This window comes from Manis pentadactyla, chromosome 3, assembly GCF_030020395.1.
Source record: "Manis pentadactyla isolate mManPen7 chromosome 3, mManPen7.hap1, whole genome shotgun sequence".
NCBI classification, from domain to species: Eukaryota; Metazoa; Chordata; class Mammalia; order Pholidota; family Manidae; genus Manis; species Manis pentadactyla.
Window position 1 is genome coordinate 184844892 of NC_080021.1, and position 25186 is coordinate 184870077.

Consider the following 25186-nt stretch of genomic DNA (forward strand, 5'->3'; position numbering starts at 1 on the left):
TTGCTTCTCTAGGAACTGAGGCAGGGATCCCAACTCTAGGCCGTGTCACTCTGTGAAGACAGTACTTGGCCCTGCACAACCCAAGGCACATTGTAAAGGGCAACAGGAGGAGGCTGACTCCTGTCTTCCAGGAGATACTCCCACGCAGGGCAGTTGGTGTGTGCTTGACGCTAGAGAGAGGCTGGAGAGAGAGAGATGGAGCAGAAGGATGGAGCAGTAAGGGCTTCTTGCAGGGGACACTTTGAGCTGGAGAGCAATCTAGAAAGGAGGGATAGTGTACACAAAATACATTTTAGAAGTAAGCATAATAAGCATGGACGTGGATGGATGGAGGGTGAAGATGGACGGAGGTCAGGTTGGAAAAGTAGAATATGTTTATTTAGTCTGGGCCATCAATCATGTCTCAGATTCTATGCTAAGGGGCTGAAGGCTGTGAAGTGGGTTGGGCAGAATGGGGCTGGCAGGGAAGGGAGCAGGAGGCTGGGGGAGCCTCTCTGGCTATACTTCTGACTCCTCTGGAGCATCTCTATTCTCTGAGCCCCAGACATACCAGATTCATGGGGCTGGTCACCATGGGACCTACTGCCCCAAGTGTAGCACTGTTACCCGTAGCTAGTAACTGCCTGGGCCATGGACAGGGCCTGTCAACTCTCTTACCCAACTGTGCAGGTGTAGGAGGAGGGGACTGTTGAGTGGAGAGGGCTGAGAGGGGAAGGCTCCCGTAAAATAACCATACACTCCAGAGAGGAAAGATGGGAAGGGCATTTCCAGCTGCTGTGACCCTGGAATCTCCCCTGGCCTCCATGTCTCTGAGTCTCTCATCTACCAGCCTCTGACCTTTGTTCTTTGCCACTGCTCCTCCGGCTCGTTTTCTCCCCAACCTCTTTTCATCACGAGCAGCCACCATTACCACTCCAAGCCTCTAGGGGGTGCAGTTTGCCTTGAAGTTCCTGGTGGTCCTTTCATCAGTGCAACTGGGACAAGGTTGTGAATTTTCATGAAGAGATTTGGTAATAATGTAATATAATAGGAAGGGGAAAAAAGTGCTATTTTGAAAGCATGTTGGAATTGTTTGAATTAATGAAAAAATGCAAACAATAAACTGGCAAAACAAAACTGTGGACTACTATGCAACCATTTAAAAGAATGAAGTCATATTCTATATACTGACAATGGAAGGGGCTCCAAGGCCTTAAGTGGAAAATAAAAACAAAAACAAAAAAAGCCTCAGGAAATGTGTACAGTATGATACCACTTATGTTAAAATACAAAATAAAACTAGCAAAATGAAAAAAGCTTGGAGTGATTATTTCTGGGGAGGAGAATATAATAGGGGAGAGTAAACAGAGAAGTTACACTTGTTTAAATTGTTGTATTATTAAATTTAATAAGAACAAACAAATAAAATTGACTGCCATTTAAGTCTGATGTCTTGAGAAGATGAACAAATTCTACTAAAGGAACTGCTCTCTTGTTTAGAAGAACAGCCTGAGGGGCTCCTTGGATGTGGTCTAGAAGGAGAGAAGCAAGATTTTAAAAAAAGACTGACTCAAAGCACAAAACTCTGTGAAAAGGAGTCCTGGCAGCTGACAAGGGAGAAGGTCTTAGAGTAGAGGGGAAAGGGCTCCTAGGACTGAGGAGGGGTCCAGTATTTGATGGGCAGCTGGAGCCTGAGGAGAAAGATGGGCAGGAGGGTGGCAGGGATGGCAGAGGAGTTTTAAAGGAGAGCAATGACCTGTATTTAATTGTAAATGCTTTCCTGGATGCCCTGTGCTGTGCTGTAATTTCTCTTCATGAAACCAAATTTTTTAGTAAAAGTCTGTTACACACAGCAGCCTTGGGTGAGCAAAGCTTTGGTCTCTGAAGGGAGAAGGGCTTGGTGCAGGGTGAAGGGAGAACAGCAGCTGCAGGAGCTCTGGGCAGTGGTGGGAGCCAAGTGACTTCAAAGGAAATGCTGCTGCATCGACTGACCGGAGTGGACCTGAGATAACCCCAGGGGAAAGCAGTCCCTGCAAAGGGATGGAAATATCTGGGTTTACCAAAAAGTAAGAGAACACTCCCCCAAACAGGAACCAACCAGATCCTGAGATCTGTAGATGGGCTAAGGAGTGAATGGGGAGAGGGGCTCAGTTTCTAGGCTTTGGAATCCTCATTCCTTTCTACCACTCCGACATAGCCACTGACACCCCACCTCTACAGCTTCTTCTCCGCTTGGTCCAGTGTTTGATGGGACTTCCAACCCTCTCTCTGGGGCTCCATGCCTTTATCCCTGCAGCTATCCTCTGGAATACCTGGAGACTTCTTGGATGCAGAGATGCCTCCTAGAGTTTTGGGTCCTGCAGAGAATTGTAACTTCCCTCCTTGCCTTGCAGGAGATAAGGTGCCTGGCAGTGCCAATAACACAGTGGCTTGAGTCTTGGAATCATCTAGCATATTTACAGCACCTCACTGCAGATCCAGCCCAGGGCACCTTGTCCACTCCCCACATCTCCCTTACTCCCCCAGACACACTCACCCAGCTTCACTTGGAGCGGGGATGGTTTGTAATTCATGGCTACTGACTCACCCTCCCGGGCGTCACAGTCTCCGTCTGAGATGGAGGCGGCGGCTGGGTCCTAAGGAGGAGAAAACAGAGAGACAGGGTTGTTAGAAAGGGAACACAGGGGACTGCTCTCAGCCCCAAGGCTGGCCTTCCCACCTGTCCTCTGGGCCTCTGAGGACATCTGCCCCTGGAAGCTGGCAGGATATTCAGGGAGGGAGGAGCACCCTGGAGGAAGAGCCTGAACTGGATATAAAAGCCAAGGAACTTAGCCCCACTTATACCCACCTGGCTGTCTGTCTTTAAAGTCTTGTTTGATCCAGCCTCCCCCAGAAAGCCCACCATGATTCCTTAAACCCGTAGGACATTCTTTTCCAGTTTCCCAACCATTGCCCTGTTCCTTAGGACCCTTCCTTGCACTTATGGAACTTAGCCCCACTTATACCCACCTGGCTGTCTGTCTTTAAAGTCTTGTTTGATTCAGCCTCCCCCAGAAAGCCCATTATGATTCCTTAAACCCGTAGGACATTCTTTTCCAGTTTCCCAACCATTGCCCTGTTCCTTAGGACCCTTCCTTGCACTTATTTGGAAAGGTCTTTCTAGGTCCCTGGGAGTTTAATTCTGGACCAAGGTCAGAGTGGGTGCTCCCTCAGACATGTCTTCTCCCTTTGTTTCCCCTGGCACTGGAAGGGCCCCTTCATAGGATCCAGAGAATTGACTGGCCAAGCCAGGCCGGACTTCAAGGTTCCAGCCACTACACTAAAAGAGTTCTCATGAGGACCTCTCAATTTCACAGATGAGTCCTAAAGAGTGTTTCCTGGGTGAACCTGAAAGGTTAGCAGGGTATGATAGGTGAGTAGATAAATAACGACAAATTACTGGTGGCCATTTAGTTCTGTGCTGTTCACTAATCTAGCCTCACTCTTCCTTCCGAAACACCCCAAACCTCTGCTATAAGATCCAGGATCCTGGCACACTCTGCCTCAGTCAGCTGGAATGGGCTAGAATCACTCACATTCACACTGAGAAACTGATGACCAGCCATTGAAATGGGTGCTGCCATCCTAGGCGACTGTCTGTGCTGCCTCCGGGGATGCAGAGAGCAGACAGATGCACAGGTAGAATGCTCCAGGACTGGCCCACAGTGTCATGCCCAGGGATCTGAGCAGCTACTGGTGACCCAGGAAAGGAAGGATACATAAACATTATGGTGGCTTCTGTTTCCGTTATAATGAGGCAGCGGGAATGAAAACATGCTTGTCTCTAAGGGAAAGGAGAAAAGTCTAGAATGTTTGGGAGGGAAATCTTGGCCTTGTCTGTGTGCCTTCAGGCCATCCAGGGTGCAAGGCACTGGGTGGCCTGTGTTGCCACAGTGGTTTTTTAGTTACTGAAGGCAGACCTGGGCCTGTGTCCTCTGCTCTGATCCCCACCCCTTAGCTGTGGTTGAGGGAGATGGGGCAGGAGGTTCTGCTCAGAAAAGGTAGGGTGCCACAGTGCTTGCACCTCCGGTAACTTCTCATGCTGCAAGACTCTCTAATCCTTCATCTTCTGCCTCCCTGGCTAAGCTCCTCCTTGAGAGACTCCTTATAGATAGCATTTGTCCCCACAGCCTTGAGGAAGCAGGCCTCAAGTGGCTCTCACATGCTTCTCTGTGGTCAAAACAGCCTCACAGGCACTATTTGCAGGGGATGGGGAGACCTGACCGCTGGGCTCTGGCTTTCCCCTTAGGCTGCAGGGAGGGTTCACTTCCAAAACTGCCTGAGGGAGGGCTTCTCAAAGGATAAAAAAGCCCATAAATGTGCACGTGAGATCCTTCCAGGGGAGCCCTGGCACATTTCCAATTTCACCAGTCACATTACTTTTTTTTTTTTTTTACCGTCCTCCCTTTTTTTAAAATTTTTATTTTGGTATCATTAATCTACAATTACATAAGGAACATTATGTTTACTAGACTGCCCCCATCATCAAGTCCCCCCAACGATACCCCATTATAGTCACTGTCCATCAGCGTAGTAAGATGCTGTAGAATCACGACTTGTCTTCTCTGTGTTGTTCAGCCCTCCCAGGCCCCCACACCCTGCCCACCGTACATTATGTCTGCTAATCATAGTGCCCTTCTTTGTCCCCTTATCTCTCCCTTCCCACCAATCCTCCCCAGTCCCTTTCCCTTTGGTAACTGTTAGTCCATTCTTGGGTTCTGTGAGTCTATTCTGTTCCTTCAGGTTTTCTCTTCATTCTTTTTTTTTTTTTTGAGAGGGCATCTCTCATATTTATTGATCAAATGATTGTTAACAACAATAAAATTCTGTATAGGGGACTCAATGCACAGTCATTAATCAACCCCAACCCTATTTCTCAACAGTCTCCAATCTTCTGAAGCATAACGAACAGGTTCTTACATGGTGAACAAGTTCTTACATAGTGAATAAGTTCTTACATGGTGAACAGTACAAGGGCAGTCATATCACAGAAACTTTCGGTTTTGATCACACATCATGAACTATAAACAATCAAGTCAGGTATGATTATTCGTTTGATTTTTATACTTGATTTATATGTGAATCCCACATTTCTCCCTTTTTATTTTTATTATTATCATTATTTTTTTAAATAAAATGCTGTAGTGGTAGGTAGATGCAAGATAAAGGTAGAAAAAACATAATTTAGTGCTGTAAGAGGGCAAATGTAGATGATCAGGTCTGTGCCTTAGACTAAGTATTAATCCAAGCTAGACAAGGGGAACAAAACATCCATAGATGCAGAAGATTTCTCTCAAAACAGGGGGGTGAGGTTCTAAGCCTCCCCTCTGTTGGTCCCCAATTTCTCTCCTGATGGCCCCCCTGCGACTGTGCCTGTCTTAGGTTGTTCCTCTCTTGAGGAATCTTACCCATCTCTGGCTAACCAGTCATCTTCTGGGGCCATACAGGGAAATGTAAAGTTGGTAAGTGAGAGAGAAGCAATATTGTTTGAAAAGGTTAGCTTTTTACTTCTTTGCAGATTTATGCCCTGCAGTCACATTACTTTTTGCTGCAGCACTTGTCACATGTCATAAATACCACATCCATTTGGAAATGGCCCCCACCCCTCCCCTGGCTTTGAGGACACTGTGCTCCTTAGCTCCTTCTGCCTCTTTGACCATCATTTCTGTCTCCTGCCACAGCCCTCTGTCTCCTCTGCAGGGTCTTGCCCTCAGCCCTCCCTTCTCTCTTATAGGGGAGCCCTGGTGTCTCCTATAATAGGGATTAACATTTTTACACTGGTAACTTCTAAATCGATGGTCTTCCAATCATGTATCTCTTCTGTAACCCTCCACCCCATTCATCACATATAAGCCTCATTATTTTTTCTCTGGGGTTGACTTTAAACACACAAGCCCTTAGGCATTGGTGCTAATTTTTCTTTGTCAGTGCAGATGAATTCATCAAAGTTTCTTCTCTCAGGCTGGAGGTACTGGTGGAAATGCTCACATTTCCTGTGGAGGGTGCCTGTGTAGGAAGGATGGGGCCTGAGGAGGGACTGGGAAGCTGTTGAGAAATTCTGGTACAGGGACCCAATATGTGGTCCTTGAGGAGACTGGGCAGGTCTCAGTCACTTTTGATCCTTGAGAGAAACTGCCAGTCCCTTTGGGTCATTAGCCAGGGTACAAAGCCCTAGGCTGAAAAGTCCCATGCAAACTCACCATGCAGCATCTCCCCTGTCACTGTCTATGACAGAGGCCATCTTAATGGCAAGAACAAAGATCTCTGGCACTGTGCCTATGAAGTCAAGCCTTTTCTGTGGGCTTCTTGTACGTCTTCCCTGAGAAATGTAGCCAATGCACCATGACCATCACATGGAAATATAATCAGGAAGATTAAATGTGAAATATTCATGAATATAAGTATTAGAGAAGAATCCAGGCAGAAGGAAGCATCTGTCTCCAAGAAATCAGGGAGAATTTAAAATGCCCCCAAGGACATCTGATAAGACTTAGCTAGATTTGGGAACTAGAGTAGGGATTAGCAAGATTATTAATAAACAATCATCAGAGACAGACATTGAAATGCATCTCTAACAGCAACCCATGTTTCTGCAATCCTTCAAATAAATTCTCTAGTGACTGCAGAAATGATTAAATAGCCCAGCCTCGATGTTTCTGGGACAGGATATATAGGCTAATGGCCAGTGCAAAGCCAATATAACCAGAGAAAGGCAAAAGTGCCAGAAGAATCCTTAGAAAAGTCTGGTCCAGGGATTTCATTAATCAGTGTTCCCTGAACCCTGTGCCTTGGGTGAGGTTGAGTGTGAGACTGGAGAATAGGAGGGAGTCTGGCTTCACTTCAGAGTAGATCCACTTTTATTTCATTTACATAGTAGCTTTTCTGAAAGACTTGGCTGGAGAAAGGGTTCTGTTGCTTAAAAAAACACTCCATTGATTTAATCCAATCGGATCTTTCAAACAATGTTTTATTATGGAAATTATTAAACTTACACAAGAGTAAAGAAAACAAGTAGTGAGACCCTGGGTACCTATCACCAGCTTCAACCAATATCAACTTATCAACCCATTCTTTTTATAATCCCAGTTCCTCTGTTTACTAACTCTGTGATCAGGGCTTTAGTTTCCTCACCTGTAAAATGAGACTAATACTAATACCTATGTCAAAGGTTCCTTTGAGGCTAAAATGAGTTAATACATGTAAGCACTTAGTACAGTACATACTGAGAAATATATATGTGCCAGCTATAAAGTTACTAGTAAAGGCTCTGTGAGGCCCACACATCAGGGACAGTGGGCCCTGGGAGTGACTGGCCTACAGCTGCAGCAATGGCACCACACGGGTTTGGGCCTGGTGTTATGTGGGGAGCTATCTGTGGAAAAAGTGCTTTCTCCACAGGTGAGAAGGGAACTGACCAGGGGGCATTCTGCTTCCTCTTTCTCTTCACTCTGATATGCTACACTTCCCTCACTATTTAACAGTGGCAGTCCTGGGGCTCATAAAGATAAACAAAAAATAGGCCCATCCTTAAGAAGTTCCCAGCAATTATCAATTAAGGTGACAAGAGCCATAAAAAAGTAGAGGGAAAGGGACAAAGGGAGGGTGGTCAGAGAAAATTTCGCAGAGGAAGACACTTGTAAAGATCTCAAAATGTCAGTTCACTAGTTATCTTAAGAGGAAGGAGGAAGGATAATTGGGGAGCAACTGTAAAGGCTCAGAAGCATGAACCTAGCAAAGCAAATTCAAGGAACAGTCAATATTTTGCTATAGGTGAAGCCTAGAAGGTATGATGAGAAGTGGCAGGAAACAAAGTTGTGGGGTCAGGAGGACTCAGATCATAGTGGAAGATGGGCCTTGATTTTATTCTTAAGTTAGAAGATGAAGAGGATGGGCAACGAAGCCTTAAGCAGGGGAGTAACATGATAGATTTGAGATGAAGAAGGATTCTCTGAAAGTCATGCAGAAGACGGATGGTAGGGGAATGGGACTGGAGATAAGGATAATTAGAGAGTTACTACAACAGCGCCAGCAAGAGATGACAGGAACCTGAATTAAGAAGCAGACTGTAAAAGACAATGTTAAAGAGGGTAGACTTGGCAGACTTTAGAGATAAAATGTATAAGGAATTCAGACATTCCTAGTTTTCTGTCTGGAGGAATTGGCAAAGGGGTACTAATTACTAAGCAAGACAATGTAGGGGAAGGTACAGCTCTGCTGTCAGGGGAAACCAGATGAGTTCAGTTTGGACGTGTGAGTTTTGAAGTGTCTTTTGGACACCTAGGTGATACCATTAGTAGAATTTAAAGTTTGGATCTCAGGAAAGCAGTGTGAGCTGGTATGATGAAAACCATAGAGCAGAATAAGCCCTCTCAGAGGAAATGAGCAGAGTGAAAAAAAGACAAGAACCAATATCTAATCTTAGGGAATGAGTGAAAGAAAGAGACTGAGTAGGAGCAGAAAGATGAGATATAGGAAAAGATCTAGTAAGTCATTCATTCCGTGAATTTCAAGGAAGGAGAAATCAACAGTGTCAAAAAAACAGATGAGTCCAAGTAGATAAAGACAATATTTAGAAACAAGGAAGTTACTGGTGGCCTCAGCAAACAGTTTTAGTTGAAGGGTAGGCAAGAGCCCAGATACAGGGAATTTGGGAGGGAATAGGAAATGAGGAAGTAGAGAGTGAATGTGGGCTGTTCTTACAAGGAAACAGACTGAGAAGGGAAGGAATGAAGACAACAATGAGCCAGAGGTTTGGAGTTGAAGGATTTCTTTGGACTTAGGGAACACCCGACCACTGTCCTGGACTGAGGGGAAGGAAGCTGGGTGGAAACGGAGATGTTTTATGAAGGATGATCTTTGAGAGTGATGAGGAGATGGAAACAGAACCTTGGACCAGAGGAGGAAGGCTCTTTACTGAAATGCAAGGGAGGTGAAGATGGGTGGGAGGTGTAGATAAAATCGAAACAGAAAGGTGGGTGGAAAATTAAGGGTGTTCATTCCTAAAAGCCTAGTTAAGTAAAGGAAGGGGGTAATACTCAGGGGTTGAGGAAAAGAGGAATAGTTGGTGGCTGGCCAGGAGTGGAAGGAGATCAGAGTGGCAGGGCTCCCAGCTGCAAATCCTCATTTTTCAGCCACCCTGATGTCACCAGGATTGGGGACGCTCTCCATGGTGCTGAAAAATTCTGCCTTTGTCATGTGGACTGAACATGGATGATTCAGGGTAGAGACATAATTCAATTTTAGCTTTCCCACAGAAAATATAACCTCTGTCCTCACCTTCAAGCACTAATTTTCAGGGAGATGGAAATTGAAATTGATTTAAAATGAAATATGAAGAGGCAAACTGCTTGTACCAACATTATCTAACCTTTCTTCACTGAACACACATGGTCAGAGTTGGCAGAGGCAGTTCTGAGCTGTCAAATGCTGAAAAGCTGCCTCTGTCATATCTGTACTCTGTTCCATTCCCTTGGGTGAAATCAGGAAGCAAGACAGACCTAGAGCAGGAACAGGGCCAGAAAGATAGTGCTGATGAGGAAACAGGAAAGCAGGGAAGAAATGGAGCTCAGGCCACTCTCGCCAATTTTCACAGCAAGATAGAGCACCAAAGACCAGTTGTTTCTCTCCCAATTTGTCCAGAGGTCAGCTCAGAAACTACCAGAGTCTGTATAGTCCCTTGTTCAGAGCTATCCCATTCCCAAAATATCTCTTAGCAGTGGGTGGGAATAAACATGCTTAGATGTATTTTAGAGGGAGATCCAGAAAATACAACTCAATGCCTTATATCTAATGTCCATGGCTGGGGAGAAACTTAACATCCTGTCCAAGAATATTCAGTAGCAATCTGGGCATTGGTTAGACCTCTGTACTTCCCTGTAGACAGCTGCTCATTCAGCCTCACCACATCTCACCATGAGAATCATTTGGCCAATGACAGCCCTTAGCCTGTGGTATGATCTGAAGTCCTGAGTCTCATTTCCTGATGCTGATTGTTGGGCAGCTCCTACTTTTATTCCCTATCTCCCCTTCTCCAGGAGCTGCTTGGAGAAATTTCTCCTTTGGGCACATATCAAGACCCTTCAGGGGCCCACTTATGGGAAAGGACAGAGACCTCTCATAGAGATAAGGTCTTTTGGGGAGAGCTGGAAGAGAATCAAGGAAACATATATAAGACTGTCTTTCCAACTGTTTAAATAGCTCAAACTAAGAGGGGAGGATTGGAGAAAAGTCTGTAAAGTCTGAATTTGGGAGACATGGTGGAAGATCTTGCTTGCCTATCTCAGGAAGGCTTCTCTATCAGTCTAAATCTCCTCAATCTTCTAGGTTTTTCTCATGGAGAAGACTCAATTCAAATAAAGTCAACACACTGTGTATCACCTCTCTTATCAGCTCTGTACTAGGTGCTAGTTGTAGAATGCAAAGAAAAGCACTCTTTCTTTAATCACACCACATTTCTGCAGAGTATTCTGTGGCAAAGTAAAGTTCACTGAAAATAAGTAGAAAGCATTCTTATGCTTGGGCTAGAGTTTGAGAACTCCAGTTGGTTCTGTGAACATCTGAGGATTTTGTCTCCTTAAACAGCTCCTAGAATGGAATTCATTACCAAAAACAAGCACCACCAAACTCTTAGAAAAAAACATAGGCAAAAATCTCTTGGACATAAACATGAGCAACTTCTTCATGAACATATCTTCCCAGGCAAGGGAAACAAATGCAAAAATGAACAAGTGGGACTATATCAAACTAAAAAGCTTCTGTACAGCAGAGAACACCATCAGTAAAACAAAAAGATACCCTACAGTATGGGAGAATATATTCATAAATGACATATCTGATAAGGGGTTGACATCCAAATTATATAAAGAGCTCATGCACCTCAACAAATAAAAAGCAAATAATCCAATTAAAAAATGGGCAGAGTAGCTGAACAGACACTTCTCCAAAGAAGAAATTCAGATGGCCAACAGGCACATGAAAAGATGCTCCACATCGCTAATCATCAGAGAAATGCAAATTAAAACCACAATGAGGTATCACCTCACACCAGTTAGGATGGCCAACATCCAAAAGACAAACAAAAACAAATGTTGGCAAGGATGTGGAGAAAGGGGAACCCTCCTACACTGCTGGTGGGAATGTAAATTAGTTTAACTATTGTGGAAAGCACTATGGAGGTTCCTCAAAAAACTAAAAATAGAAATACCATTTGACCCAGGAATTCCACTCCTAGGAATTTACCCTAAGAATGCAGGAGCCCAGTTTGAAAAAGACATATGCACCCCTATGTTTATCGCAGCTCTATTTACAATAGCCAAGAAATGGAAGCAACCTAAGTGTCTATCAGTAGATGAATGGATAAAGAAGATGTGGTACATATACACAATGGAATCTTATTCAGCCATAAGAAGAAAACAAATCCTACCATTTGCAACAACATGGATGGAGCTAGAGGGTATTATGCTCAGTGAAATAAGCCAGGCGGAGAAAAAAAGTACCAAACAATTTCACTCATCTGTGGAGTATAAGAACAAAGAAAAAACTGAAGGAACAAAACAGCAGCAGACACACAGAACCCAAGAATGGACTAATAGTTACCAAAGGGAAAGGAATGGGGAGGATGGGTGGGAAGGGAGGGATAAGGGGGGAAAAGGGGTATTACAATTAGCACACATAATGTGGGTGGGTGGGGGACATGGGGAAGGCAGTATAGCACTGAGAAGACAAGTAGTGATTCTATAGGATCTTACTATGCTGATGGACAGTGACTGTAATGGGGTATGTGGTGGGGACTTGATAATAGGGGGAGTCTAGTAACCATAATGTTGTTCATGTAATTGTACATTAAAAAAAAACAAGTACCACCAAGCTTTAGTATCTTTATGGTGGTTGTCATTGTGAGAACCAAAACGGAGGTGGTTTCTGCTGACCCAAGCCTAGTAATAACTGTAGCCATGGCAAGTTTAATATATTTTTCTATTATAGAGTAATACATGATAACATTTTTAAAAGTCACCTTTAGTTTCACTACCTTGAGACAACCTCTGTTGATGTTCTAGTGTATTTGAGTCTTTTGTGTATACCACAGGAGCAGCACTGGGGGGTTCCTTCTCTGGAAGCCGGTGTTTGTCCTGTCCTCATGGTCACAGGGGTGGGCCTCCAGGTACCAAGTTGGCTCTATGTGGTCCCACCCTTGCTTGGACCAGGTGGAGCCAATCACAGCCTACCCCAGAATTAGGAGGTAGGGCTAAGAGGAGAGGTAAAGCTCAAGACTGTAGATTAGGTAGCAGAAAGCCACTGGGCAGGGAGATATGAATAAAGCTGATATTCAGAGAGAAGCAAATGCACAAGACTGAGAAAGTCCTCCCTAGGTTTCAGGGTTTGGTTCCAGAATTTGAGCTTCTAAGGCTTGACAACATACCTGCTCTTAGATACTATGAGAAATCCTAGTGTCCTTATAGTAGCATCTCCTTTTTAGCTTAAACTAGCTTGAGTTGTATTTTGTTACTGTAACCAGAGTATCAACTAATACAAATGTGTAGAATATTTAAAGAAAAACACACTGTATCTTATATTCTGTATTTTTTTAAATTAGTATTAGAGCATAATCAACTGTCCATATTTTTATACAGTTTTTGTAACCATCAGCTTAATGGGTGCATAATATCCATAAAGGGGATGTATAATAACTTTTTAACTGTACACTTATTGTGGACATTTAGGTTGTCTGCAGTTTTTCACTATTATAAATAATGCTACACTGAAATCTATTTATATATTTGCATTTAGCATAATTTCTTAAATAAAGTAATTACTAAGCCAAAAAGTAAGAGTGCTTTTAAGATACCTGATACATATTGCCAAACTGCTTTCCCAAAGGATTGCTCTGCTTTATAATGTTTCTAGCCATGACTGAGAGCTATAGCTGGTTCTTAATATTTTATTTTTCACTGTGTGCCAGGGAATTTCATGTCATCACACCTATCTATCATCTTCCAAGAGAACTCTGCTCCAGTCTTTATTTACCTGGTTCCCTCTGGGGAATCTTCTTTCAAAGAATAGAATTCCTTCTCAGCATCACCAGCCAGATAAAATACTCTTGACTTGAGGCTACCAATTAAGAACAAAAGGAGGGAAGACTTTGTTACACTGAAGCTTGAGAAGGGCTCTAAATGCTAAACGGAGTACCAGTACTGCCTGGTGGCTGGCCACCATGCTTCAGCTGGTCCTCGGCCTGTGCCAGCATGTCAACTGTAGGAACTGTGAATAACTGCAGAGCGAGGAGGCAAACCGTGCAGAGTGAGTCTCCCTTGCTTTCAGACTTGGAATGGGAAAATTAATCAAAACGGCTCTGGAGTTATCCCAGTAGGAGTGGCAGCTCCTACTCCCTTACCCATTATTTAGTTTTCAAAAATAGCTACTCAGAAACAAGGAGAAAAAGGATGGTGAAAAATATGAAGCTAGAGCTAGATGGCAAAGAACTGGATTCATTTTTAAAATGGGGAGACAAGGGACTAGTGAGTTTTTAAAGAAGATTTAGAATCCTGCTCGCCTTCTTCATGTTTAGGACTGCTTATACTAGACTGATGTTCTGCTATTCATTCCCATTCCGATTCACCTGGAAACCCTATGACCAAACAGCCTTCATTTGGGAGAAAAGACACATATATCAACTCAGGGACACCCACTGTACCAGTTGCAGTTTGGGGGAGGTATGTGCAAAAGGCCTACAAGACAAGCCTCATGACCCAGGATGTAGGAGCCAGAGCCAGAAATTGAGAAACCTTGGTTCCTCCAGGAGGCCTGGTTTGGCCTAACCCCTGACCTTCATCCTTTTCCTTGAGTTCATTTCCTGAGCCAGATGTTGAGGAGGCTCCTGCCTCATGTTGGACCATATACAGGCTTGCGACCTAAAAGGTTTTTGAGCACCCCCCCATCCTGCCACATCCTGCCAACACCCTGCCCACTCCCATTTCAACCTGTTTAGAGAAAGACCATCTCACTTAATGAGGAAAGGGGTGAAAGTGTAAATTTAAAAATAGATCAACAGTAGTTAAAATGGTAAATTTTATGTTTTGTATATTTTACCACAGTGAAGAAATGGGGGAAAAAATGATCAACTGGCAGGGCCTGAGGCAGGAGAAGAAGATGGCATAAGCGTGGGTGGTAGAGAGATGTGGCTGGCCCATCTCGTTTTTTACTCAGTATCAGCCAACACAGACTTTGGAGATGAGACTTTTCATAGGAGAGGGGAAATGATTCTAAAATCAAGGGAGCTGGAGGGGCTGCAGGCTTCTGGGTTAGGTTTCTGGGAGCTTTACTTAGGCAGGTCTCAGAGGAGGGGAAGAAGGGAAGCAGCTGTTGAGGGTAGACAGAGCTTTAGGGAGGGTGATCCAAAGGATCGTTCAGTTTCCCTCCAGGATCTGGATTCCAGCTCCTCCAGGTAAGGAGGGAAGTACAGAACACGAGGAAAGATGCTGCCCAAGAATCAACAGAGGATATTTGGTTGGAGAGTGCTTGAGACTGGTCCCTCAGCCCTGCACATGGCAGGAAGCTGAAGCAGGAGAAATGACATTTGTTCTGGGTCAAATTGACTTGTGGATCCTCATCTAGATCTTGGCCCTAAATCTCATTTGGGGATTTTGGGTAAGCTTCAATTACTCAAGGGACTGAGCCTGGCCTGCAGTGGTTCATGAATATTTTGGACACCTTGATATCCCAAGAAAGCAGAGTGACAATCTGGCAGTCTCTGGGATGCCTCTGCAGAGCTGCCATCTCTTATCCCTTTGCTCTGGCCTTGGGAGAGTACAGAGCAACTTGTTTGTAATTCATGATAGACTTAGAGGGTTGGAATCAAACAGCTTCTCCCTCTGGGGCTTTTTCTGCCCTTGCCCTTCCTCTCCTTTTTAGCTTGTTCTAACTCTCTAACCTCCATTATGCCTGGCAAGTACCACTTCTTGCTCACAAAGACAATTTGCAGCACCAAAGCTCAGCTCTCTGGCCAGAGCAGTCTCCTCGTCTTTCCTTTTCATCATCCCAATAATTAAATATCAGTGAGCTTGCCACTTTTTTTAAAAACCTTGATATTCGCTGAACAACAAGGGGTGGGCAGGGAACAGTGTACTTTGGGGAGGGAAAAACACCAAGACCAGCTTCTTGCCAAGAAGATTTTAGTCTAAAAGTAGGGAGATGACAAGCACACAAATTAGCCTATTTAAGGAGAGAGAGGAGCATGAGACAGAAATGCATGAAGGGTGGTGGAACACGGAGGAGAGAGTGATGCTGCAGGAGGTTTGTTATCTTCCCTGATGTAGGGGGTCAGGCCTGGGCAGGCACAGCTATTGGGTCACTATGTACTTTGACAAGAAAGAGGGTGTACAGCAACGACAGGTGAGGCTCAGCCCTGGGGCCAGGACTCTAGTCTGACTAGTTTTAGTTGCTCTGCCACCAGACATTCAGCCCACCAATTACCACTGAGATGCATAAACAACTCTCCCACAGAGAAGGGTCAAGAGACTCTAGGTGCATGGCTGGGAAGTATTTTTATTTGGAAGGCAAACAGGGATTCAGTCCTAAGAGTGCTTCAGAGAGAGAGATGGTGGCTCTGGTAAAACAAGCTCTTGCTGCCTCCAATCAAACCTAAGGCCTGCAGTCACTCTCACCAAGCCTGATTTATGCAGCAGGGAGTTCAATGGTAAGGGCTTAGTGCCCAGTGCAGGAGCAAAGGAGGTCAGAGAGGGCAAGGAAAGAGTTAATCCCACAAAGGCTTGAAAACCCCCATCTGAGTTTCTGAGAAGTCTGTTCCTTAGGTTTTGTGAGAGAGAGATGTTGTGCCAGTTAGTGATGGAAGAGTAGAGGGAGGTGAGAGCCTAGACTAGTACAAGCTCAAGGCAAATTTTCAGCAATAAAGCCAGACAGTTGCTAGTTATGTATCTCTCCAGGGAAACAATACTCTTTTGCCAAGCTAGATGGTCCTGGGGTCTCTGCTGGAGGGTCTTCCCAGGCTCACAATGGTAGAGAGCCTTTCCCTGCCCATCTGCCACTTGCTGGCTGGTGCAATGACACTGACTAGCTAACTGAAGGGTCAACCTTCCACAGGAAGGAGCCCTGAAACAAATAACTTAACATGCACTCAAAGAGCCCCAGTGCAGCTCTGCAGTCCACATCTCTGAGGAACACCTCCTTTGCTCTGACTATATTCCCCCACAGCTTCTCCCCACCTGTGCAGCCTTCACCTCTTCTAGACAGCTCGGACACACCTACACAGCCTATAGCCCTCCACACCTGCTGACTTTATCTATAGGATTGTGCTTCTTAAACATTAATGTGCATACAAATCACCAAGGGGTACTGTTTAAATACAGATTCTGATTCAGTAGGTTTGGAATGGAACTTGAATGTCTGCATTTCATACAGGCTTCTAGATGATACCAATGCTCTTAGTACAGGGACCACATTTTTAATATGGCCTAGGCCTTGCTATACTTCTAGCCCCTCTACACCCTTACCATCCCCAGACAGCCCCTCAAAGAGCCCTCTGCCTCTGCCTTAACCTGGTTACATTCTCAGTGCTGAGAAAGGACAGTGGTTTGTGGGGGAGGAGGTAAGAGGGGCTACCTAAGGCTCATATTTGGGAGACAGCTATGCTAAGACCTCTGGCTGGGCTCAGGCAGTGTGTTTTTCAGACTCCTGACAACGTAGCCCAGGTATGGTTCTTCTGGAATTCATCAAATTATTTAGTTAATATTTCTTGCACATCTGCTATATGTACAGCTATGGTGCTTATTTTATCTCATTTAATTCTCCTAAAAGATCAAGTAAGGTAAATACCCTGTTTTAGAACTGAAGAACCAGGCTGTATAAGGTAATATGTTCAAAGTCACACCTTGAAGGTGGCAGCACCAGTATTTAAATCTAATTTGCTCATTCCTTATGGCCCAGCTCCTTCTCAGCAATGTCAGATAAAGTCATGAGATAAACAGCACATCAGAACTTACACAGTCATGGAACTACTGTCTTGTAAAGCAGGCACTTGGAAGGCTAATACTAGCCTAATCATGTCTTCAGTACTAGCACACACTTGGAGCTCCTCTTTAGAAAATGGAATGAATGCTTTCTGATCACTAACCTCCTGCTTATCGAGTTCTCCATTGGCAGGAAATATTGGAGTCACTAAGGCAGTCAACAGCTCAAGATGGAAAGGTGGGGTGGGGGGTCAGCAAGAAGTATCAAGCAAGAAAAAGCACTGGGAACTGAGAATGCTGAACAGAGGAAAGAAAAGCAAAGGGCAATATAAGAAAACAAGATAGAAGAGTTTCAGCCACCAGTTCAACTCTGGTCCTCCATTTTAGGGGCACTTATATTCTAGGCACTATGCTGGGTGCTGCAGATACAAAAATATGATCTCTGCCCATAAAGATCTCAAAGACCAGTGAGTAGGCCTAATGAATATGCAGAGAATTTTAATAATACGCCATGTGCTAGAACAGAGATTTGTATAGAGGTGGCAGGTACACCAGACAGAAGCATCTATCCCATCTTGAGGAATAAGACTCCCCTGAAGAAAGCTGAGGCATGAAGGATGAGTAGGAGGTAGAAGTCAACCAGATGAAGAAGGGAGTAGGGAACAAAAAAAAGAGAAGAGAAAGGAAATGAAGGGGAAGATGATACATATGATTTTTGTAGTAAGCAAAAGGAATAGCTCACTTTTACTGGAATACTGAAGGTAGGAGTAAAGTGGCAGGTTAGGAGACTAGAACAGGAGGAAGGCTTATAGTCATGAAGGGCTTTGTAAGTCATGTTCAGGGCTTTGGACTTTAACTGGAAATAATGGGAGGGGCTTGAAGGATTTTAAGTCCATTGTCAGATTTATATAGACAGATCATTCTGGGAGCAGTATGGAGAGAATGGGAAAGAATGATTAAACTGGAAGTAGGGAGACCAGCTTAGAGGCACTGCAAGAAGTGATAAAAGCTTCAAAAAGGCAGAGTCAGATCAAGGCCAAGCTGCCAGGGCTTAGTGGCTGAATGGATCTGGGTTTGAGGGAAAAGCCCTAGGCAAAGATGACTCCCACATATCCTCCTGACTCAGGTGACTGGGCGAATTGTGACTCCACCAAACAAGACAGAGAAACAGAAATAAGAGAAAGTTCTAATGATTTTGTCTTGTGCAGGTGTGTGTATGTGTATGTCTATAAATATAAAGGGTCAGAAGAAAGAACTTGGGGAAAACCAGCACTGAAGAAGTAGGCAGAAGAGGACTGACAGCTATGGTTGGAGAGGCAGGGGACCAAGGAGAGGCCAGTGTCATGTCTGAGAAGGTTAAGGTTTTGAGAAGGATAATGTGAAAAAACAAGGAAGATCCAGAACTAGAGTTCTGGAGGGGCTCTTATATGACAGGTGAGACTGGAGTATGGTTGAGGCTGGGGAAAGAGCCAGCAGATAAAGGCCAGCTGTTTGAAGAGGCCAAAAAAGAGAACTCAAGACACACTGTTCTCTGGTTTGCTGACCTTTCAGCAAAAACTCTGTTTTTCTCTCAACAGTTATGGGTCTGATCCTTGGGAGGCTTAAGACTCCCCAGAGAGAAGTTCTCCAATAGAGAAGTTCAGTCAGGGTCCAGAGAGCATGACAGGTCTGCTATTTCTTTTTTTTTTGAGAGGGCATCTCTCATATTTATTGATCAAATGGTTGTTAACAACAATAAAATTCTGTATAGGGGACTCAATGCACAATCATTAATCAACCCAAAGCCTAATTCTCAACAGTCTCCAATCTTCTGAAGCATAACGAACAAGTTCTTACATGGTGAACAAGTTCTTACATAGTGAATAAGTTCTTACATGGTGAACAGTGCAAGGGCAGTCATATCACAGAAACTTTTGGTTTTGATCACACAGTTCTGCTATTTCTTAGGAAATGTGGCCAAGGGGTGCTGAAGCAAGGGAGGTTGACCAGAGCATGGCCAACCTCAAAATAACAGTGAGAAGAGCAGGGAAATGGTACAAGGGTCATGCCATTGAAAAATCTCACCTGCGTAAAAGGCCCAGTGTATTCTTTAACTTAATCTATATGCTGTTCATCCTCTTCTTCCAGCCCCTTTCGTAACTTTGTAACCAGAAGAAGAGAGAGACCTTCAAAGTGTAAATGAACCTATGTGGATAAAGAATGCTGAAATCTGGATCAACACCATCACCTAAATAACCCTGTTCTTAAGACCAAATTTCAGAGGAATTATGAATCACCTGAATACATCATGCCTTATGCTGACCCCTACCCAAAAAAGCCCTATAAAACCCCAAATCCTAAACCTTTGAACGTACCTCCTCTCTGAGGTTGCCTGCACTCCCATCTGACTGTGTACTGTCTTACATCAAATAACATTGTTGTTGCATAAGCCAGTTGCACTTGTTTCTGAACTTTCTTCCATGATAAAGACAAGAACTCTCCAACCTCCATCTCTGGTGGTAAATGTCTTTGTCACTTTGCTATTTCATTTAGCTTTCTAGTCTTAACACAATCCTTTTCTCTCTCCCTTTTTTATTTCAGACCAGTAGGGAAGTAGAAGTTCTCAGGATATACTCTCACTCCATCCAGTGCTCTGTGCCTCCCCCAAATCCTGGGTGGTAGGGGCTTAGTTCCCATGCTGTGCAGATTCAAGTGGACACTGGACACCAGGGGACGCCAAGGGACCCTGGCTTCAGGAGTTGGCAAGGGATTTGCTCTATGCCAAGCAGGAGTTCAGTGAACTTCCCTTTCCTCCCTGTTCTTCCCTGTTCTCTGCTGCCTGCATGCCTGCTGATACTCATTCACTTCTACTCATTTTAATGGATTCCTTCCTTACCCACACTCATCTGACCTGGTTGAGGATTCTTTCTCAGTCAGAGTCAAGAACCCTTCCCTGTCTGGGTTGAGGTTTCACCTAGTGCATAGGAAGAGAACTCCCTAGACATAGCTGCCAGACAACAGCAAGCAGAGGAGTGCGGAGCTCCAAGTTCTGGCTGCAGCACAGTCTCATGACTTATCCTTGGGTCATCCTTGCCAGGCTATGGCACAAAGCAGCAAAGACCCAGGCGCCTCTAGTTCTTCAGGCCAAAGGTCTGCACAGACCTAACAGGAATACCCTGTGAATGTAGGACAGAGGGAAGCAGCCTGCATTGAGATTTTTCTAGAACTCAGAACACCTGCTCCACCAACCATGAACATCCAGCAGAGGCTCAGAACCTATGTTCCAAATGATCATGATTGGGTGGTGATAATGATTTCTCACTTTAAGACCTTCAATAATACTTTTCCATAACACCAAACAAAAATAAAATTAAGGAGTCACTTGACCTAATTATTAATTTATCTCTCAGGCACAGTAATGCAGCCAGTAAACTGTATGCCTCCACTGTAAGTTAAGAAATGCGCAGTTAGAGTTAGATTCTAGTTCTGTCTCCTGCATCCAAACACCAAAACCTATGGGTAAGTGGGCAAGCAAGAAAGCAAGGCTTGCATGAGGGTAAAGGACTGGCAACCTCAATGAGGTTGGACTGACTTCTCCCAAAACCTTGACTTTGGGGTTTACTGCATTTTGAAAATATCATATTTTAGAGACGAAGCGTCTGTGTTTAACTAGTTACAAATATAGCTCTGTGAATGCTACCAGAGTTGAATGAATGTTTTATGCTATCTGAGGCATTTGAAATAACCCAATAAGCTGAAAATGTTTTGCTGTGAAAGGAATACTTGTTCTGTAGAGCTAAGTCTTGGTTACAATTAGAAAGGAACTCCAAAATTCCTGTTTCCTGGCGGAGGAAAAATGCTTCCTCTTCACTCACTTCACAAGGCCTCACATCTGGGCTTCAAAGAAATGCAGAAAAACCATTTCCAGGAGTATTTTGGCTTTGATATGGACACTTAATTCCTCAGGCAGTAGGAACCTACCTTGCTTATATTGTAGCTTCCACTCTTCCCTCTACTCTCTTCTATCTTCCACTCCAGTGAAAACCTGAGCACTAGATCCTCAGTGACTTTATCCTGTGTTTAGGAGAGCAATTTTCAACTTCTTGTTATATTTGGGTGGCACTAAGATGAGATCTCTCTCTATATATAGAATGATGGTCTATAGAAAAAATTTGAAAATCCTGGATTCTGGTCCACAGTCAACCCTGGGCTGCTCTGGATTCTGAGAGAATTTTGCCACCCACCCTGCTCTAGCACACACCCAGCCAGCTGCAAATTGTCTGGACTGAGCTACTTTGACATGCTGATGCTATCAGCCTCACAGTGCCTGGAGCATGCAGATAGGAGCAGGGAATGGCGCTGTCTCACCGGACATAGTAATGTAATTTAGTTTCTGAAATACGAGTATAAAATCTTGAAAGCTGATGTTTTTAAATCTACCTCAGGGGGTGGGGTAGTGTGATGGTGTGGAATTCCCAGCAGAACCACCTAAATAGGGAAATGGCTTCTGTCATGTATTAATAAACAGTTCAAAGCAATGGAAAAACATTCAGAGAGGATCTGTAGGGAAGATAAGTGCCAAGCCCTTCTTGCCTCCTCCCTCACTCCTCTGAGCTGTGCTGCTAGGTGAGGACCATTCCACCATGTGAACCCCAAACTGGGGCTAGAAGAGCCTTTCCTGAGCATTCCTGGGAGAATCCCCTGGCTGGGGAGATGAATGGGCACTAGCGTCCCCTTGGGGGTGGGGCTGGTATGCTATGACAGTTTGAATGGGTCTCAACTGGCCCTTTTCTGAAAGGAATTATTCAGACTGGGCTAAGAATGGTGGCAAAGAAGCTGTCACTTGCCTTTCCTTCCATCTCCCCAGCCTCATCTCATGCTACTTTTCCTCCAGCTTTACTACAGTCTGCAGCATTGCTCTCTGCTCCTGATGCAACACCAAGATCTTTCCCACCTCATTCTCCCCTTCTGGTTACATCTTTCTCAACCTTCTGCCTCAGCTGACACATCACCTCTTAAAGAAGCTTCAATGAATACCAGGCTAGGTTAGGTCTCTCTATAATATACTCTTACAGCCTCTCCACACACCCCATACGTTTCATGCACTTATCAAATTGTACTTAAATGATTATTTGCATAATTTATTTGTTTAAAATTGCATAATTTATTTGTTCATGAAGGCAGGGACCACACTTGTTTCCACTGTGTCCTCCCATTGCCTAGCACAGGGAAAATCTGATAACAAACAGATTGCTTTCTACTTGGTTTGAAACCATAGCAAGGTTCTTTCTGTAACAGAGAGATGACAAAAGGTTGGCATGTGGCCAGCATGTGCCAAGGCCTTCTCTAATGGTGTCCCAGACAGATGATGCATTGTATGCTCTTTGTGGGCCTTCATCTATGTAAGCCTTCTGAATGCTCAGGATTGTATTCAATTTAGTAAGGTTTGTGGTCACATAATCAGTGCTCCTAATAAAACAATGAAAACTGAGCATCTGCTGTTAGGAAGGCAAACATCTATGTAAGCCTCTGGTTTGGGGCTGAAAGACTGCCTTACGGGAAGTTATTTTGCAGAACAGCCAAAGTAAGAGTCCCCAAAACCCTCACTCACTTCCTCGCTTACCTGAAGGCTTGGCTTACTTAAAAGCCCACTTAAGGTCCATGGCCAAAGCAGCAGTTCAACTCCAGGTCGACTTCTCATGGGGACAGATTATCAGCTGAGCAGACACAGCTTTCTTTGTGATTCAAGAGCCAGGCTCAGCGTTTGCTTGAAGATACACATTCCTACTATCAAATGAGTAATGCCCAACTCTCACTGTCAAGTTTTAGAGAAGTAGGAATTCCCAGCTTGGAATCCCAACCACCAACCCTTTGGAGGGAAATAGGAGTGGGGCTGCTCTGATCCTCTGTCTGATCAGAGTGCTTTCTGACAGCCTGGGGCTCGCAGCTATGTTTACCACACAGTGAACCCCCCAAGGCAGGGGAGCTCTTGGGAGTTCAGACATAAGGGCAAGGAGACAGCAAAGGAAAACACAAGAAACCTCCCTGAGTGGTAAACACCATCTCTGACAGAAGAATAGGGCCTGCGGATTCCAGTTTTGCCTGTGACTGCACTCACTTTTAGAGTCTACACAGGTGGTTTCATTCTCTGAGCTCCCAGGTCTGTTCTTATTTGGCCAGGAGATTCTAGAAAGAGCCTCTAGGGCAGAGAGTAAAAGAGTTGTCCCAGGTCAATGCCAGATGGCAGCCCTGGGATTAAAATTCATGGGCCCTCCTTTCCAGCCAGCTGCTCCCTCCCCTGAGTCCTGAACTGTTTCTTCTTCTGAATGCTCAGGATTGTATTCAGTTTAGTAAGGCTTGTGGTCACATAATCAGTACTCCTAATAAAACAATGAATACTGAGCATCCGCTGTTAGGAAGGCAAATATGCGGGCGCCTTTGCCCCTGAGAGAACAGGCCAAGAGCAAGCTCTGTTCTACTTGAACGAAAACCAACACCAACAACTCTCTTAGGATCTGACAGAGTCCTCGTCTGTTCTTGTTTTGTCTCCAGGCTTCCTTGTGTGTCAAAAGCCTGTGCTTAATCCCATAGTAAGGGCCTCTCTGGAAGCTGGAAAACATTGTTTCTATAGGCAGAAGAGTCACGCTGAGGGACAGTCTGGATCCAGATCCTCTGAGGATCTTTTCACTCATAAATTAGTTACTACATTGTTTATGCTCCCATCTCAAGATGTGCTATCCAGCTATACCTCTTCAGATGGGCTAGGGGCAGCCCTAGTCCTTCCAGCCCAAACTCTGCCAGGTCCACTTGTGGCTCAGTGAACACCATTCTTTTCTCCTTCCTGCCAGTCCCATTATGACTGGCTGGTGCTAAGAGAGGGAACCTACAGCTGTTATCTGGCGGTTTCACTATTTCGTTAGTACCTGTTTCTTTTATCAGGCAGCTCACTGAGGCATGTATGGCCTTTGGGCTCAAATAGTGCCTTCAGAAAGGCACCCAGCAACCTATTAGAGGTGAAGAGAGAAATTGAGGAGAACCTTGCACATGGCCCAGAGCAAGGCTAGTTGGGAGGGATCCTGAGTGTTTTCACTCAGCCTCAATCCAGGCAGATTTACCTTCCCTTCTCAATCACCAGCCCAGGAAAAATGAGAACATAGTAACCTCATTTGTTGGCTTTCATTCATTTAGCCATGGAAGGGGCCTGGAGGTAGAGGATGAAACTTCAACCAGAAAATCCCATCTCTAGTAGGTGATTATGATTCCTCTGCCCTTCCAGACTCTTCAAACACACCCCTTCTCTAGATGATTTGGGGAACTGGAAAGGAAACCCCTCTACAGTGCTACTCTAACTTCTGCCTTGAGGCCATGCGCATGAGCGGGGTGCCTGTGAAAGGCTGTGAGCCTCCAGACTCACTAGTTTCATTTTGCTTCTACTTCCTACACTTGCCCCCCTCCCCACCTTATGTCAGTGTTCTTCCCCTAAAAAAGATGTCTCTAAATTATGTGTACTCCCTCTGCCAGGCTGAAGGTACAGTGACAGCTCATGAAAGGTTCCAGCTTCAGGTCTTGAAACCTGCTCAGTGCTTCTCCTCTGTTTCCCTGCCCCCATTACTCCCACTTACGGACTGAAGAGGGGGGTTCAGGGGTATTAGAGAAAAAGGTCCTTGTTTCACAAGACTCTTACCTTACCCCTGAGAGTTCTATGGCTCTGAGGTATTAGGGTGTCAGGCTCTGGCCAGAGACAGCTCAGGAGATGACATGTGTTAGAAGCTTATTTCACCGTCAGAGTGATGGTGACCTTAATGGAGAGCTCAGTCAGACTAGACGTGTGTGAGAGGAGGTAGGGCAGGGTCTGGAGGGGTTAGGGGAAGTTCCTGGATCCATGGGGCTGATCTTGTAGAGAGAGAAAAGGCCGGGCCCTTTCACAGCTAGAGATGTGTGGGAGGGGTTATTCAAAACTGAAGGAGCAAAGGCTTTAAGGACACAAGGCTTTTCAGACCCAGCCTGGATGGGGCTCCTTTAGGAGCTATCCAGGGTTCTGAACAGCCTCCATCCAAAGATCTTGGAGACTGTCAGTAATCCTGACCTTAAAATGCTGCTGGCTCCTCTCTGCCCATCTCTTATGCCAAATGCCTGCTTGGACCCATGGCCTGAAGTAGCTCCAGCATGGATCCAATCACTCACTATGGCTGCAGGCTGGGCTTCACACCAGCAGCCTGGTTTCCTGG

The 25186-nt window shown here is 44.8% G+C and overlaps 1 protein-coding gene across 6 annotated transcripts in view; it reads right to left on the reverse strand.

Moving 5' to 3' along the window:
• Positions 1–25186, reverse strand: part of FAM219A (family with sequence similarity 219 member A) — a 51985-nt gene that overhangs the window by 4644 nt on the left and 22155 nt on the right. For 3 of the 6 annotated variants that reach the window (XM_036898022.2, XM_057498782.1, XM_036898021.2), the window contains exon 2: positions 2516–2615. In XM_036898022.2, coding sequence (XP_036753917.1) covers positions 2516–2615 — 100 coding nt within the window. The remainder of the gene's footprint in view (positions 1–2515; positions 2616–25186) is intronic. The other 3 variants (XM_057498783.1, XM_036898025.2, XM_036898024.2) reach the window with 1 other exon arrangement.